This window comes from Phragmites australis, chromosome 2 (assembly GCF_958298935.1).
Source record: "Phragmites australis chromosome 2, lpPhrAust1.1, whole genome shotgun sequence".
In the NCBI taxonomy this organism is placed as follows: domain Eukaryota; kingdom Viridiplantae; phylum Streptophyta; class Magnoliopsida; order Poales; family Poaceae; genus Phragmites; species Phragmites australis.
In genome coordinates, this window is record NC_084922.1 from 7,050,807 (window position 1) to 7,067,912 (window position 17,106).

Below are 17,106 nucleotides of genomic sequence, written 5' to 3' on the forward strand. Positions count from 1 at the left end.
TTCCCCACATGAAACCCATTAGCATTTCCTTTAGTCGCAGGGGTATCAGGTACAGCACATCCATTTGCTCTACTTATGCACAATAAGACAGATTCATCTCCTTCTGGAGAAATAGTTGAATTTGGTAGCTTCTCTTTACTAGATGGTGCCAAAGAGCAACCTACGGAATCATTTGGTGAAACCACTAAATCCGATTCACCCAGAAGGCTTTTTGCACGTTGTATTGCACCACTAGAAATAGCCATTGATTGGCCACCTGATGTTCTGAACCTGATAGAATGCTCACCAGTATCAGAGGCAGTATTTTTAGAAAAACCGAATTGCTTATGTCTATCCATAAGTATTTGGTTTTCTGTGGGACAAAAACTCTTGTGAGGGCCACCAGAAACTGTAAGTGCAGATGCAACATCGAGCCTGTGTTTTGGATCGTCCCGGTCAACAGTTATCTTTGTACCCAACTTATCACCCACATGTCCAAAAAACTGTGTTGAAAGGGTATTCTCCTCCAAGCCCAACAAGGTAGCAGCTCGAGAAACACCAACTGAAGATATATTTACTGTTCTTGCACAGCTTGTCTTGAGAGGTGAAACAAAGACTGGAAACTTTCTTTCCATGTTAACCAACTTGTGGTTGTCTGACAAAGAACAACTCAAATCAGCAATAATTAAAGGGAAAATAAATATAATTTTAAAAGCGCAAAGCATGCACTCATTTGCATCCTTTTGAAACAAGTTTCTCTAATAATCACCGAATGATCATCATGCCACATCAGCACCTGAGTTAACTTGCCCACACTTATCGTATATCATACATCTGAAACTTGATAATGCATCATACATTTGTCATTTTGCACCCTTGTGCGCACTTATTTCATTTATTAACACAGAATAGGCTGATGCAACTGTCTGAAAAGCTAAGTGTGTCGCTCTACATGAGCACAGCGGCATGATTGGGTTGCATAAACAAAAATATGGATTATGCCAAAGACGCAACGTTTTTCTTTCTTCTTTTTATGATAACGTGGAAAATTGGTGATCTATTACTATCTTTTTTCGTGAACTGAGTTTAGTAGCTTAATTTTCACAGCTAAAAAGGCAGCGTAGGACCTCAGATTTAACTAAGACAATCTCTTGCCATGATGCATCTTTCAAACATATTTTTTTCCAATACACTCTAGTTTTTACTCCGTCTGTTCTTTGTTATTTGATATTTAAGAATGTGTGCCATTAAAAATATTTAAGAATGTGTGCCATTAAAATTTTGTAAAATTGGACTAGCAATATATTTAGAACTATCTATATTGACCATATGAACACAATATCAGTAGGCTTGTCATCAAAATTGCTATTCTAATATTATAATTTGGTTAATGCTTACTAATATAGAGTTACAGAAAGTAAATCACATCTCATAGACTCTGAAAAGTTGATGTCGTAAAATAAACAGAGAACGGAAGTTGAATATGAAGTATCGGTTGATGCATCAGCAAAATAGCCTCAGAATAAAGTTCGATATGCATGCTGAATACCTCTGTTTACATCACCTTCCTCCAGAACAACCTTTGCCTTCCGCACTGAGCTTTCACTAACCAAGACAGACTTTCCAGATCCAGTTTGAAACATTGGCAATGCACTTCCACAATCTTCATATCCTTTCAAAATAATGTTGTAAATACTATTTTACATTTCAAAGAGTGGAATTAAAGGTGTATCATGTCTGATTTGTTCTGTGAATCTAATACTAAATCCATCTGTGTAAAAAGCCCTACAGTGTAACACAGTATTCCAAAAGATACCTTCCGATACAAATTTTCCTTGCTCCAAGAGGATACTGGAACTATGACTTGAACTTCCATTTTCCAGTGCTAAATTTTGTATCCCTGGATTTTCACCATTGCCGTCTCCAATGTCACTATTTACTGGTTTGCACATAAGAGATCAATACTTAACTGAGCATAGAATATAGACTTTTACAAAAGCTATCGATACCAACTTTGAAATCAAGTGAATTAACTAAGAACATAAAGTTACCTCTTTGTTCCTTTTCTCTCGAGTTCTCACTTGCTAAGATAGACCTCCCAAATCCAGTTTTAAATATTGTGGCACAACCATCATCGAAATGAGCTTCATCTGAGAGAATTTCAGAAAGAAAATGTGTTTGTTAATAAAAAAAAGGTGACATACCATTTACCACTGATTGACTATTAAGAGTGCATGCCAATTACAAAAGGATGATATGCGATGTTTGAGCATGATTTACCTTCCAATTCCTTTGCAATGTTCCTTGGCTCCAGAATTGCACTTGCCCTTTTGATTGAGCTCTTACTTACTGCAACTGACCTCCCTGACCCAGTTTGAAACAACGGCAAGTAGCCATTGTCTTTATATTTATTTTCAAGTGGAAAACAAAGATTATCAAGTGAGAAACATCTAAGATGTACCAATACTATTATGTTTATATTACTAATGAATTGTAAAAAATGGTTTGCACAATAGCACTAAAGAAACAAGTTTTTACAGTGAACTTGGGAAAGGCATATACCTTGCACTGTAGCATTTCCCTCTGGTGTAAAAGTTCTGTTGTTCATAATCAAACTGCTACTCATCAAAACAGAATTCGGTGTTTCAGTTTGAAAGGATGTGGCGCAAACACTTGTATCTCCATTTCCTGAATCTCACAAAGGTAAACAATACTATGATCCAGTGCATTACATAGTAAAGGAAACAATAAGGAAGTATCTGTGTCTTTACCGCTTCTTTTAACATCTTCTTCCTCCAAAACTGCCCTTGCCTTGTTAATTGAGCTCTGTTTCACAGAAACAGGCCTCCCAAGTCCAGTTTGGAAAATTGGGAGCTGGCAGCCAGTATCCAATTGTCCTTCACAACAAAAAGTAACCACTTAATATCATGATTGAATTTAGTAACCACTTAATAGTCTAATCTTAGTATCTTACCAATATTTTCACCACCTTCATCCATCAGCACAGCCCTGGATCTTTCACTGATCAAAACTGGTCTTCCCAAACCAGTTTGAAACATCAGAGACTGATCGGGCCTACCAGGACCCTCCACATTTCCTAAAAAAGAGGGGAATTGTATCACGACACTAATGAAGGTGCCCATATCAAAGTAATTAGGAAAAAACTATGGTGAATGCAAATAGTATCGTAAATTTGTAATCAATGTTACCCTCATTTATATTATTTTCCTCTAGTACTGCCTTAGCTTTCTGGATAGATGCCATATTCATTGCTACAGCCCTACCTGAACCAGTTTGGAACAATGGAAACTGTTCCATGCCATCCACACCTCCTACACCTCATGCAATAGAGGCTGGTTAATCAAAAATAAGGCATGTCTGGGATCGGCAAAATATTCAGAAGTTTGAAAGATAGAAATCTTATTTAAACAAAACTAACCTTCATTTGCGAAGGTTTGAGCCTCCAAAACAGCTCTTGCCTTGTCCATGGAACTCTTGCTAACCGGAACCAATCTACCTGTTCCGGTATGGAACATTGGTTGTCTGGCACCAGCAGCATTCTCAACATTATCTGAAAAGAAGAGTGAGGTATCTCATTATTAATGACAGTTTTGCCCCGAACACAAAAGAAAACAGATCTTAAATTACAGAAAGACAACTTAAAGCCATCATGCACAAAATAAGAAAACACTTCTTACCTTCTAAAACAGCTCTTGCCTTCTGAATCGAGTCTTCGCTGAGCGAAACTGCTTTGCCTGATCCAGTTTGGAACATTGGGGACAAGCTATCTTTATGCATACCACCTAAATTTGAAATTACACAATCTCAGTACAGAACCACAGGATTTCATCAAAATTATCAGAATTTTGCACCCTTTTCCTCCAGTTGCAAAATCTAGTCCAATCTCCAGAAAGGAAAAGGAAAAAAAAAAACAAGTCTAACCTCTCAATGGACCATCTGTTTTTCTCGGTTCGCCCTCTAGACCAACATCATCGCCAAATGGTTGCTCTGCAATAGACAAACTCATCAACCCAATGCCGAAGTCATAGAGAAACGAATATAAATAGTGCCAGTTCCAAGCCACCAAACACCCAACGCTCTGTCTTGCACGAAGAAGCTCTTACTTCTCCTCTTGTTGGTTTCCTCCTCCACCTCGTCCCCAACCAACGCTCTTGCTCTCCTAACGGCCCTCTCACTGACGGCCACCGACCTCCTTGACCCGGTGCAGAACAGCCCACCCTTCCCTGCATCTTCGGGCAATCCAGCCAACCCATCTCCTTCAATCAGCTTGTCCAGCGCTGCAGATCCCATCAACGAAATCAAGCGGCCACTAGCCAGTTAGACACGATGCCACTCGCGCAAACGCCGGAAGCGGCCGACACGCACAGAACAGCACACGCGCAACCACAAACGGTACTGAGGTAACGCACGAGAGTGGACGGAGGGAGAGGGGCGGCGGTACCTTCGAGGAGGAGGTCGGCCATGGAATGGACGCGGCATCCGTCGGCGCCGCCGGGGGCTAGGGTTTCTGACCGGAGCGACGCGGAGGAAGTGTTGCGTCAGCAGTTAGCAACCCATCCACGGTCGAGGCCAACGCGAAGGCAGAGGGATGTACAGAGATGGAGATCGAACCTTCGATTGGCCGGTCGTCGGGCGGCGGTGGCGGGTTAGGAGGCGCAGGAGCTGGCGGACCCGCCGCGGCGGGCGGCGGAGTCGGAGGAGCGTCGGACGCGGGCACCCAGACGAGGCGGCCGTCAGGCTGGCCCCAGACCTGCCACTTGCTCGGCATCCGTCCCGGCGGAGGAGGCGAGCAGAGGGGGATCGCGGCGAGGAGACGCGGTGCCGCGAGACGAGCCGAGACGGGACGGGACGGGAGGAAGGATTTCTATTTTCGAAATTGGGCGGAGGGGAGGGGAGGGGAAATGACCGTACGGCGCGGGAGTTCGACCCCTTCCGCGTTTTCCCTCGCGCTTTTCGGTGGGCCCGAGGAAGCGGAAGCGGCACGGGCCACTCGCGAAGGCCCTTCCAGGGCCAGGCAGGCCAGGCCGAACGACGAAATGACGAGGCCCCCTGCAAGGCGGGCCGCGCGGCACAGCAGGTGGCTGCCAGCGGTGAGGCCAGCACGGCGCCGCCAAGAACGACTAGGGCGCCAGCGCACACCGCGGGTCATCATCAGCTCGGCCGAGCGGAGCCGGCTGCTTCTGTTCGTTCTCGCACCTGTCCCGCGTGGCTCGTCATCCTCCCACCTGCGGTGGTAGTGCACACGCCACGCACCGCCACCGCCTGCTGTGTTGTTTACTGTTAGGTGCGAATCCAGCTAGGTAGTGTGAAATCATCAGATGAAGTCATCTAATTAAATCATTAGATGAAGATGAATATATGCTCATACCCTGACATGTTAGTCTACGGTGCTGGTACTGTACCAGCCTGGTTACTCTTGTAGGTAGTTAGGTAGTGTGGTATACTCTCCCAGTTAAAAATACTTACGATTTAGACCAAACACATTCGACGTTTTGGACAACACATCATCTCAAATGTGTATATTTAACCATTATTTTCTACTAAAATTTATTTATAGATTCCAATAAGCTTATAAGATTATGGAAATATTTTTCGAAGCACATTTGCACATATGATTTTTCACATTTTCAAATTAAATGTTTTTTAAGTTATTGATAATCAAAATTTTAAAAGTTTAATCAGATTTTATCTAAAACGTCAAATATTTGTACTACCACTACCAGCACCTGAACCTTAACGCCGGTGAGGATCTTGGATGACGGGAGGTGCACAAGCACTATGATTAGATACAAATTGAGTTTCATCCTTTGGGAAGAAGTAGACGATGGGCATCCGCTAGAAACTGCGGCCGGCGCGTTCTTCACTGGCACGGGACTGAATAAACTTTTATCTTGGATGTAAAACTCCCTAAATTACAACTTCCATCGAGGAAAAATGGGAAATATTTCAACTTTAGTTAGGAAACTTTAACTCCAGTATGAAAAGATCTTTTAACTGTAATCCATCATTTGCAGAGCTAGTTTTCACCAGGATTCCTCACAACTTTACACTTGACGTAAATCAATCGTATATTGGTAATGTGCTTGAAAAGGAAAAGGTGGGCAAAAAGAAGAGGATGCTTGCCGCATCCTCAAATTGGCTACGGGATTGCGCAAGCACAAAAGCAACCCAGTCAAGGGTAGACAACGAGGAAGCCACAGTTGCATCTTGACGGGTGACAAGCCGTAACAATGGACATGGTAGGCTGGAAGTTTCTTGTCATCTTTTTATCCACGTGGAATAATTCAGAGGTGGTTGTTACTATGTTTCTGCATGTAATTGCAAATGAGTGGTCTTATTAGTCAAAATGTTATTACATAGCCACTAAACTGTCCTTCTTTTGCTACATGTCAGCCACTCATGTGTTATGCATTGCGTGTGCCTATGCAATTAGGTTAGACATATCTAGCTCATGCTCATCTGCTTATCGTGTCATGGTCCTAATAAACCATACTTCAAAGACTCTACACATATAGATCCAATCTTTCAATAATCTTATTTGTTATGTCATCTACATCTGACTTTTTGTCTTGGTCAACTTTCATGAGATTTTGTTCTTATTATGCTCACCAAATATAGCAAATGTTCTATATTTATGACCAATGTTAGAGTTAAGTTTCACCGACAATAATGACCTTACATATATAGATCCAATCTTTTCGATAATCTTATTTATTATATCATCTACATCCGACTTTTTATCTTGATCGACTTTCATGAGATTTTGTTCTTATTATGCTCACCAGATATAGCAAATATTCTATATTTATGATCAATGTTAGGGTTAAGTTTCATCAACAATAATAACTTTAGAGGGGGGAGGATGGTGGCAAGCAGGCAGCACGACGACAAGGACGAGTTGGACTAGACGCTAGCGAGAAAGATGGAAAGAATAGTGAGGCAACAAGAAAAGCGCCACCGGATGGTGGAGGAGGATAAAGGAGTGCTCACTAGCCCAACAATCAGCATACAACAAAATGGTCAGCCTTGCCGCAGCTGCCAAATCAAAGGCATCCAAATTCCAAGCTACAAAGTCAGCAGCACTAACAAGAAGCTCCAAACGTAAGGGCACATTAGAGCATCTACAACCGACCCCTTATATTTGACCTCTTATATCTTTATATAGGGATTCTTTCTATCCAGACTGACACCTTATTTCTCTATGCGCTCCACCGATCGCCTAAATTTGACTCCTTATATTTCACTTACACATATTTTACTACTATCATGTAACTTCAAATTAATTCTAACGGCTATATTTCTAATAATTTATTTTCAATGGCTATTTTTTTCAACAGCTATTTTTTTCCAATGGCTATATTTTTCCAACATATACTATTTGTCCAACGAATATATTTTTTCAATAGCTACTTTTTTCTAATAGTTACTTCTTCCAACTCTACATATATCCGGTCAGACCCCTGGTTATCATTCACCAAGTCTCACTCCCTTGTAGTTCCATCTCTGATCGAAATGAGTCATCGTTTTCTCTTAAATTCAATATCGTCGTCGGAGGATGATGACGATGAACTCATTCTTGCTACACTACACCAAGCACACGCTCAATATGAGCTTATGAATGATGCACGACCTGACAATTTCGTACATGGACATCAGTATATCAACTGCAACAGAGAAGCTAGGTATTGGAGGCTATATGAAGACTACTTTTTAGATGTTCCTACCTACAGTCCAATTTTCTTTCGTCGCATATTTGTAAATGGTTTGTTTTTGTTTGTTCATCCTCTTGGGTTCGGCTGATTCTTATTACTTTCTTCATATTTATAATGGCTCGTTCTCTATTTCTTTGCATACTACAAGCTGTAGAACAACATGATGAGTATTTTGTGTAGAGAAGAGATAGGAACGGACGTCTTGGGTTATCTCCTTTTTAGAAGATAACTGCAGGATTTAGGATGCTAACTTATGGAGTAGCAGCAGATGCTATCGATGATTATATTCGGATTGGAGAAAGTACTGCTATAGAGAGTCTTAAAAGATTTGTGAAAGCTATTGTTGAAGTCTTCGGTGATGAGTACTTGAGATCTACAAATGATGTATGCACTTGTAATAATGTAGTCAGTACCTATCATGTAATATTTTTAAATATGTATACAGTTGCAATAACGTATGGTAATGTTTGCACTTCTTTCATAACACAACAACATTACTCATACAACTAGCGTAGAGTTAGTACAACAGACTAAAAGTTTATACAATATTGTAAAATGCAAACAAAATACTTAAAGTTCATACAACATACTTAAAGTGCCAACAAAATACTTAAAGTTCCATATATAAAGTAGCTCAACCAGAGCATGTACCAAACCGCAGAGTGATGATCTTATCCTGCAAGCTCGTATAGTATTGTCGTTGTCACTCACTCATACCACTGAGATCCATATTCATCGTCTTATCATCTTCAATTATTCTCCTTAACTCAATATCTTGTTCTTTCAATTCAATCTTTTTCTCCTCAAGTGAAAGTCTCTCATCATAGCGTTATTTTTTTGCAACCTCTTTCAAGGCTTCTGCCTTTTTCTTCTTAGCCCACATGTTTTCCAACGCTTCCATGTAAAGATTATCTCCATGAGAGACAAAATTTTTACCTCATCGTTGTCGCTCTTTCTTCGCCTTCCTACCTCCTAGTCTAACCACGAGCTCTGAAGTATAAGCCTCCCTATCATCCTCTAGATGACTCTCGTTGGTCCTAGGAGTGGACGACAGACTTCCAGTGGTGGATGTCTTCTGTTTTTTCTGGACACACCTATCATTCCACTTATGCTCGTGCTACAATATATTCCAACAATGCAATAATCCGAATGATCTGTCCTTTGAGTCTTTTGACTTATACAATTCACATGCATGCATTGCCTACATATGTAAATACGCTTGATTATATTTGCACCAACATATAAAATGACAATCAAATAAAGAAAAGAACATTATACTTTATCTTGTTATGTCACCCGCTTTGCCTCCTGTTTTGAATCTAGACATAATATCCACAAAACCGATTAACACCTTCTAGTATGACACATCAATAGTGCTGGAGAGAATTGCAATTACAATCAGATGCGAAGTCCTTGTGCTCGTGAAAATAATCGGTAATTCTTTACCAATACGTAGCTCGGGATTGTTCATTCCCTTGTATAGCATCCAAACTAACTTCTAGCCATGCTGACACCAACATGTTGTCGTCTTTTACACTGAAAGTTTTTGATCTAGCCTTTTTGCCTTTTGGGATGCACCAGCTTCTACATGTGACTGTTGTTGCTTCTCAGGTGGGCTTACAAATTGACTATCATCCCAATACAGTCCATTGTCTTCAATGTTTTGCTCACTCATCAATTCCAAAAAACCATCCATTGTTGTAACCTGCACCTGCATAACACAAATTGAACCATCATACTAATTACTAGCATTGCAAAATATAAAATTAACCGATTTTTGGCATTGCAAACTTTCTAGCATGGCATCAAACTTTCTAGCATTACAAAATTGTATCATGGCATAGAGGAGGCCGATCAACATCTTTCCAGGTGACCTCTTCTTCTCTCCCAGTCGACCAAAATCTCTCCAGCCAGCCCTCTCCCTCTCTAGTCCGCCTACACTCTCTCCTAGACCTATCCCGGCCAACATCTCTCCAGTCTGCCTCCCTCCCTCTCAAGTCGGCCTCCCCCTTCTCTCCCGGTGAAAGTGCCTAGAGGGGGGGGGGGGGGTTAATAGACTTTTCTGAAAATTAAAACTAAAACAGCGGATTAAATCTGCCGGATACTCCGGTAAAGGTTGGATACTCCGGTATGGTCCGGAGTATCCGGTCTAGTCCGGAATCTCCGGTCTATACAGGAATTTTAGAATAACTACGAATTAAAGCTAATAGCTAGAATCTAAGGTTTAAGCTAGGTCTACTAGGTATCACAGAGCTAGAATAACACTTAACACTAGCAAGATAATCACTAAAGCAATTTATATGACAAATCACAAAATTCACATAATAAAGCAAATGGCACAAATACGAACATGAGAGATTATCCCGGAGTTCGGCCACATCACAAAGAAGTGCCTACGTCTCCGTTGAGGAGCTCACAAAGAGCCGGGTCTTTTCCAACCCTATCCTCTTCTAGCGACCACCAAGATCAAGCTAAAAATTCTTACTCAATTCGACGATGTTTACAAACTTTCCGTGGCACTCCACAAGTTTTTGGTGCTCTACGGGTGACACCTTTCCATCTAGAAGCACAAAGCTTCAAGAGAAATGATTGCAGCGAATGCTCGATGAAGAACTCAATGCTCAAGTGGCTTGAACTCTCTCCAAACACAAACTCTCTAAAAATTTGCAAACTTTGCACTAGAGGTGGTTGGAGGGTCTTTGAATGCTCTTAAAGTGCTCAAGAGGTCTAAAGTTTGCCAGCAACAGCAAGCCCTTAATGCCATAGGGTGTGGGGATATTTATAGCTCTCTCTCAAAAACTAGCCGTTACTATTTTGTCAGAACTGACCGGAGTATCCGGCCCTAAATCCAAAAACGGCATCAGAACGGTCACAGAACGTGTCAGAACTAGGCGTTACAGTTCTGTTAAATTACCGGAGTCTCCGGTGAACACCGGAGTCTCCGGTCCTGACAAGCTTTCCAAAAATATTAAGTCCGGAGACTAGCCGGACCCTCCGGCCTCTCCAGGTACCGGAGTATCCGGTGCACACCGGAGACTCCGGTCTCTCTTTTCTTTTTATCAAAAAGATTAAACGCTAACCGAGAGTCTCTGCCGGAGTCTCCCTCGGAGACTCCGGTTAACACTAAAATATTTACCGGAGTATCCGGTGAACACCGGAGACTCCGGTCCCATTTTAATTAAAATAAACACTTAACCGAGACTCTCCGGTGGAGTCTCCCTCGGAGACTCCGGTCTTTTTCCAAATAAAAATAAACCGTAACCGAGACTCTCTGCTGGAGTCTACCTCGGAGACTTCGGGCTAAATACTGAGTACCGGAGTATCCGGACTCAGTGGATTTTTTCAGAATAAACTCGGTGTCCGTGAGTGATTGTGTCTCTCAACTAGTTAGTTCTAAGGGATATCTTGAGCATTGAGACACTAACCAAGCAATGAAATGCAACCCTCTTAATAGAGCGGCTATCCTAGACTCAATTTCAAAAATAAAAGAATTTAAATCCTATTGAGTACTCTTCATTGATTCTCCATTTGTTTCGACGGACGTCAAACGTCACTTATCTTTACAACTAATTTTAAACCTGTTCATAACTTAGAAAAGCATGTTAGTTCCTTAATCATTTTGTCATCAATAAACCAAAATCCACTTAGGGGCCTAGATGCACTTTCACCCGGTCGGCCTCCTTCCCTCTCCCAGTCGGCCTCCCTCCCTCTCCAGTCTGCCTCCCTCTTCTCTCCTAGCCAGCCTCCCTCCCTCCCAGCCGGTCTCCCTCCCTCTCCAGTCGGCCTCCCTCTTCTTCTCTCCCAGCTGGCCTCTCTCCCAATCGGCCTTCCTCTCCCTCGGCCCTCTCTCGCTCAGATCTCAGGGTGGAGATACTAGAGGATTGGAGCTAGCAGTGCGTGTGGCCATGGGGGCCAGCGGCGTGGGCAAGCGGAGGAGCGTGCCGAAGTGGGCCGAAGTGGAGGAGCCGGCTGTGCGGGGCAAGCGGAGGAGCCGACGCGGGGCAAGCGTACACAGTGTCGTCGTCGGAAATATCCATGACAGGAAGGAGTGGTGGGAACGGGAAGTCGCTGACGGATAGGAGGCTGGCAACGGTTCCTAAATCTAAGGGTCCAGAGAGGTGAGTTAAGGATCACTTAAAAATAAGAAGGCCGATGAGAGATTAGTTAGAGAGCAATTGAGGCTTTTTTTCTTAAAAAATAGAGTAAGAGATAAGATAAGAACTTGATTAGAGATGCTATTAGTGGTTTAAAAAAGCAAGGACAGTACTCCGTACTACACTAGTACACTGGCCGCGGAGCACAGGGCGGCGGGTGCCGTCGATCGATGGGTGTAAACGCATTCGGGCGCGCGGTGTTGACCCGCCTGCCAGGTTAGCCGGATAGGCACCTCGAGCTGGCGGCGTCCACGTCAAAACCGAAGCAAGCGGCGGCAGCGTCAGAGGGAGGGAGGCGGCACACCGACACCTGCCGATAACAAGGCGAGCGCGAGGTGGGAGAGATCCGGGCAAGCGCGCCGGCCGTAGAAGATCTGGTTGGTGCCCAGAAAAGAAACAACGAGGATACCACCGCCAGGGAGGAGAGGGAGGCAGGAAGGGGGAGCAGCCGGAGGAAATCTAGGGAGGAGGAGGAGATCTCTCTTCTCGCTCGATGGAGCGGGGAGAGGGGCAGGGAGGGGACTCCTCCGGGGGGCAAGTCAGGTGAGCAGCGTCCTTCTCTATCTCTCTTTACCACGGCATCCTTCTTCCTCTCGTGCTGGGTTAGTCGTTGAGCATTGCTGGGGTGGTGCTCTTGCGGCTGGCTGCGGAGCAGCTGGACATTGAATCCATGCGCGTTTCCTGCGCTCGTGCTTGGCGGATAGTGTTGCGGAGTGTCCGTGCTGAGCTGGAGCTTGCCCGTCTCGCTCTGTTCGTGTGGCGGTGGATTAGCTGGACTAAATCGCTCCACCCTTCTCTGCGTTTCTACAGATACTGTTCTCCCCCAGGTTGTGATTCTTCCCCTTTTTCCAAAGAAAGGTTTTTGATTTCCCACGCTTCTTGGCGGAGAATTTGAGTTCGGTGAGATTCGGAACAGACAGATTCTAAGTGTTAAATGGGGTGAGACGATGTGGTTGTTGAAAGTGGATGTGGGAAAGCTTGCTGTGTTCTCGGTGAATGTGGGGAAGCTTGTTGTGTTCTCGGTGGTGCACGCAACACGCCAATTGCTTGCTGGAATGCCATGGCGGAAGAACTGTTTGTGCACAGTATCAAGAAACCATTTTATGATGTGTTCAATTTTTCTTCTTGGCTTGATTACAGCTGGTCTTTTGTGGAATGAAAGAGCAATCTTTTTTTTTTGAAGTTTACATGACTTCATTATCTTATGGTTCTTATGATTTTCGTCTGAAAATTTCAATTTTCGGCTTTGTGAAATCAATTGCCTTGTTGGGTCAGGAAGAAGAGGATGCGAAGGAAAAGCACTGGCCCTGACTCCATTGCTGAGACAATCAAGCGGTGGAAGGAACAAAACCAGAAGCTCCAGGAGAGTAGCTCCAGGAAGGCACCAGCCAAGGGTTCCAAGAAAGGGTGCATGGCCGGGAAAGGAGGCCCTGAGAATGGGAATTGTGCATACCGTGGTGTGAGGCAGCGGACATGGGGCAAGTGGGTGGCCGAGATCCGTGAGCCCAACCGTGGCAGGCGCCTATGGCTGGGCTCATTCCCTACTGCTGTGGAGGCTGCTCATGCATATGATGAGGCGGCGAGGGCGATGTATGGTCCAACAGCACGTGTCAACTTTTCAGAGAGTTCTGCAGATGCCCATTCTGGTTGCACATCAGCGCTTTCATTGCTGGCGTCTAATGTACCACCGGCTGCTCAACGGTCTGATGACAAGGATGAGGTGGAATCTGTAGAGACTGAGGTGCATGAGGTGAAAATGGAAGTGAATGATGACTTGGGAAGTATGCACGTGGAGCAGAAGACTCTGAAGGTAGTTCAATCTGAGGAGAGTGTTTTACACAAAGAAGGGAACGTAAGTTATGATTACTTCAACGTCGAAGATGTTCTTGAGATGATAATTATAGAATTGAATGCTGATAAAAAATTCGAAGTACATGAAGAATACCAAGATGGAGGTGATGGGTTTAGTCTTTTCTCATATTAGAGGTGTCGCCATGCGGAGCAGTAGGAATAACTTCATTCTAGCTGGTAGGAAATGCTTCAACCTGAAGCTTTCTAGTCATTTGTGGTTTTCATCTTACTGAGACATAGCTTTATACTATAAGCCAACCGGTACAAGAAGTTGTCCTGTGTGTTGAGTTCCTGTACTATAGTAGTAAATGAATCCACGTTTAATGAGTTCTCTTGGTTGTTAATATTGCACATTTGCTCAGGTGAACTCAAGTTATCTCTACACAAGTCGTGAGTACACCAAACAAGCATATATAATAATTAAGTTGCTCAAACAAGAAGTTATCTCTGTGTAAGGTGTCATATTCATTTACAATAGAATAATCTTACTTTTTGTGCCACATACATGCATGGGTTTCTCAATACTTAGATCACACACTGCTATACAATCATTCAGAGTACAGTTAAGTTATGAAAACTTTGTAAGGGGAAGCTGCAGGCATTCTCTGAATTCAAGCCACCTTGTTTCACTGTGAAAGGTCTTTTGCTTGTTAGGCCAGTAAGTTAGCCAAATCCAGCCTCGGATCTCCCAGTCCATAGTCTTTCCTAATGTTGCACCACAGATCTTCCACCAGACACTGTCTCCATACTCATCACGTGCAAAAATGACACCCCCCTGCTTTGTGAACGGGCGGTATGCATTCGAGTACCTGTCACGGAACCAGGCCCTTGGCTGAAGCAGGGAAAGCTTGGATGGCTTTGAAGAATAAACCTCCCTTCCATTTACACCATCATGAAGAAACCAGTTCAAGGTTGCAGTGTCGCCATGCACAGACTGTTCAAATTTCCAAGGCTTCATGGCCAGTGTAACGCTTTCAGTGACCGATGCCTTAATACCAAATGAGTTTGGGGGATCAAATGAACCCTCAAAACCCTTCTCAATACCGAACTCATGTGTGGGGTTGTCATTGGACTTGCCGACTGAAACAGACAATACTTCAGATTGTTGCATAGGTGTGATCTGCAACATGACACGAGATGGGAAGTGCTTCTCCTCCGAGCCATATCCGCGTTCTGCCATGAGGGTTTCAGAGACCAGAGAGTCCACATCACATCTGCGATGGATGCCAAAAGTAAGTGTTGTTCTTTTCCTTTTGTTTTAGATAGTTTACGTGTATGGTGTTTTTTTTAAAATATTTTCTACAGCTAATCATAACCTGTGAAAGAATCTGTTTTTTAGATTACAGTATGCTAATGAAGACTGGGTTGATGTAGGATCTTTGCTCAAACAGAGAATTGGTCATGTTTTACCTTAGTGTAGGCATCAATCATATTATCACCTATCCAGGATCTTATTTCCTAGCTAAAACTTTAGCTTTGATGCCAACTCATGCAGATATGCTTTCAAGTTATAATGTTTAATTACCATTTGTACTGAAAATCAAGTCACTATTGCTATGCCAGGAAAATAACGGGAAATTGGTTCCTGAATTGATAGTGGTTTAGTTGATTCATGTAAGAAAGAGAATCAAATCCTTGTATGTTAAAATCACTGACCTTATATTGTCCACCTTCACCTCAACATCAATCCAGTTATCCTTTCTGACTGTTCTGTAAGCTAGCTGAATCACACATTCAAGTTGCTGATAAATGAGTGAGAAGAGAAGGCGCTCATCCTGTGTTGCTTCTGCAGGTTCTTGCATGCCCATGGCTATGACTGGGCAGAACAACTGCACCTTCCAGAGCCCGCTTGCTGAGAGAGCATATGAGAACAGTGGTGATGGCACCCCAAATGAGTGGTTTGAGGATCGCAGCTCAACAATCCAGTTAGTCACTGCAAGGTTCATTGTCTGCATCCACTGGTCCTCAAGGTTTGCCCCGAGCATTTTGACAAGGTTCTTTGCAGCATCTCTGCACTTTGAACTAGTAAGCTGGGTTCTCAGTGAATCCAAGCATCCAGGACGGAGATCGCGAGGAGCCTCATAGATGCAAACCAGGAAGGCCAGGGACAAGAAAACTATGTTGAACACGTCCTTGAAGTTGCCATGAGGCTGTGCCCCAGGAAACCGAAAGGACAATTTCTTGTCTGCTCCATACCTCAGTACTGCGTTGACAATGTCAACGAACACCTGTATCATATCTTGTTCGTCTAGAGTTTGTTGTGTCTTTGTTTTCAGGTGGACTGGCTTTGACGTCCACAGAGAAATCGGCACATGGTAGTTTGCAAAGATGGAGAAGGTGACATAGGAAGGCTGGCGGGTGGGAGGGGCTTTCGCAACCGAGATGTTCATGGATGGCTGTGATGGTGCCGATGCCGATGGTGTTGTGCAAATACAAAGGCACATGGTGTTGGTGCGCCATTGGGAGAATGGGGGCAGGTTGGTGATCCAACCCCATACATCAGGAGCGAAGTTGTAGGCCATTGTTTTGGTGTTGGAAACTTAAGCTGGTGGTTTGATGAGTGGAATAGGTAGGTTTTATAGAGGATAAAGGCAATTGTTCTGTGGATAAAATGTTGGTTGTCCATGATTGAGCCCAGTAAGGCCTGCCAAAGTTTGGGGTAAAGCAGATTCTCGGTTAGAAAACTGGTGTCTCGTTTGAAGAATTTCTATTGTCAATTGGACCTTGAGGAATCTCCCTTTATACTTCCGTGCAGAGCACATGGTAAATTGCTACAACATATTTCAAAGGCAAGTTGGTGAGTTATACCGTAATAAAGAGAATATTGTGTGGTTTTAAAGAAGAAAGCTGCCAAAAAGCGATGGTGAGCGGATAATTGGTTGCCAATGACACAAAGGCGGTTGTTTATTTGGTGTGTGCGCCTAATTGAGTCCAGTGTTACACTGCAAAATTATGGGGTGAAACCGTGCGGGTAGATTATGCTTTTCTGGACGAGGAATGGATGCTAGTCTTGTCCAGAAGCTTGTGCTGCCGATTGGTAATCGGAGCTGAAAGAATCTCGCTTCTCTGTTTTCGCGAGGTTTCAGAGTTTAATCAACTCTAGCTACGTATGATTTGTCCTCGTCCAGTCTAATTGAGGATTGTAGCTGCCCAGTTTATAGCCCTTGAGACTTTTTTATACATTCTATTATAGCTAATATCTAGTAATGAGAAATCCTATTTACATCTGTGTAAAAACGTCCAAACCTCATCAGGCGAACGCAGAAATGTACTCAGAAATGCGCATCCAGGGCTCGATTTCGACCGCTTGGCGGCATCTTTGGAGAGAATCCCTGAACTGATCATGGCTTAAACTGACCTTTTGAAATCTCGCACAAGCAACAGGTCTG

At 43.5% G+C, this 17,106-nt stretch overlaps 4 protein-coding genes across 5 annotated transcripts in view; 2 read left to right on the forward strand and 2 right to left on the reverse strand.

The window, feature by feature from the left end:
* LOC133896906 (protein GET4-like) overlaps positions 1 to 6,586 on the forward strand; it is a 31,366-nt gene extending 24,780 nt beyond the window's left edge. The window contains exons 12-13 of one of the 2 annotated variants that reach the window (XM_062337544.1): positions 2,614 to 2,682; positions 6,015 to 6,586. In XM_062337544.1, the coding sequence (XP_062193528.1) occupies positions 2,614 to 2,682; positions 6,015 to 6,020 (75 nt within the window). In that variant the 3' untranslated portion in view covers positions 6,021 to 6,586. The remainder of the gene's footprint in view (positions 1 to 2,613; positions 2,683 to 6,014) is intronic. The other variant, XM_062337555.1, reaches the window with a different exon arrangement.
* Positions 3,203 to 5,003, reverse strand: LOC133896944 (uncharacterized). The gene is made up of 7 exons (XM_062337568.1): positions 4,612 to 5,003; positions 4,442 to 4,507; positions 4,104 to 4,277; positions 3,922 to 3,987; positions 3,678 to 3,782; positions 3,419 to 3,550; positions 3,203 to 3,332 (listed from the first exon to the last, which is right to left on the reverse strand). Exons 1-7 carry the CDS (start codon positions 4,766 to 4,768, stop codon positions 3,319 to 3,321), a joined length of 714 nt encoding a protein of 237 aa, XP_062193552.1. The 5' UTR covers positions 4,769 to 5,003; the 3' UTR covers positions 3,203 to 3,318.
* A 5,426-nt stretch (positions 6,587 to 12,012) lies between the features above and the next one.
* LOC133896972 (dehydration-responsive element-binding protein 2A-like) lies at positions 12,013 to 14,004 on the forward strand. The gene is made up of 2 exons (XM_062337588.1): positions 12,013 to 12,409; positions 13,142 to 14,004. Exons 1-2 carry the CDS (start codon positions 12,360 to 12,362, stop codon positions 13,848 to 13,850), a joined length of 759 nt encoding a protein of 252 aa, XP_062193572.1. The 5' UTR covers positions 12,013 to 12,359; the 3' UTR covers positions 13,851 to 14,004.
* Positions 14,005 to 14,142: 138 nt separating this feature from the next.
* Positions 14,143 to 16,239, reverse strand: LOC133896964 (uncharacterized). Its single transcript, XM_062337583.1, has 2 exons — positions 15,374 to 16,239; positions 14,143 to 14,931 (listed from the first exon to the last, which is right to left on the reverse strand). Exons 1-2 carry the CDS (start codon positions 16,237 to 16,239, stop codon positions 14,286 to 14,288), a joined length of 1,512 nt encoding a protein of 503 aa, XP_062193567.1. The 3' UTR covers positions 14,143 to 14,285.
* Positions 16,240 to 17,106: the final 867 nt, after the last annotated feature.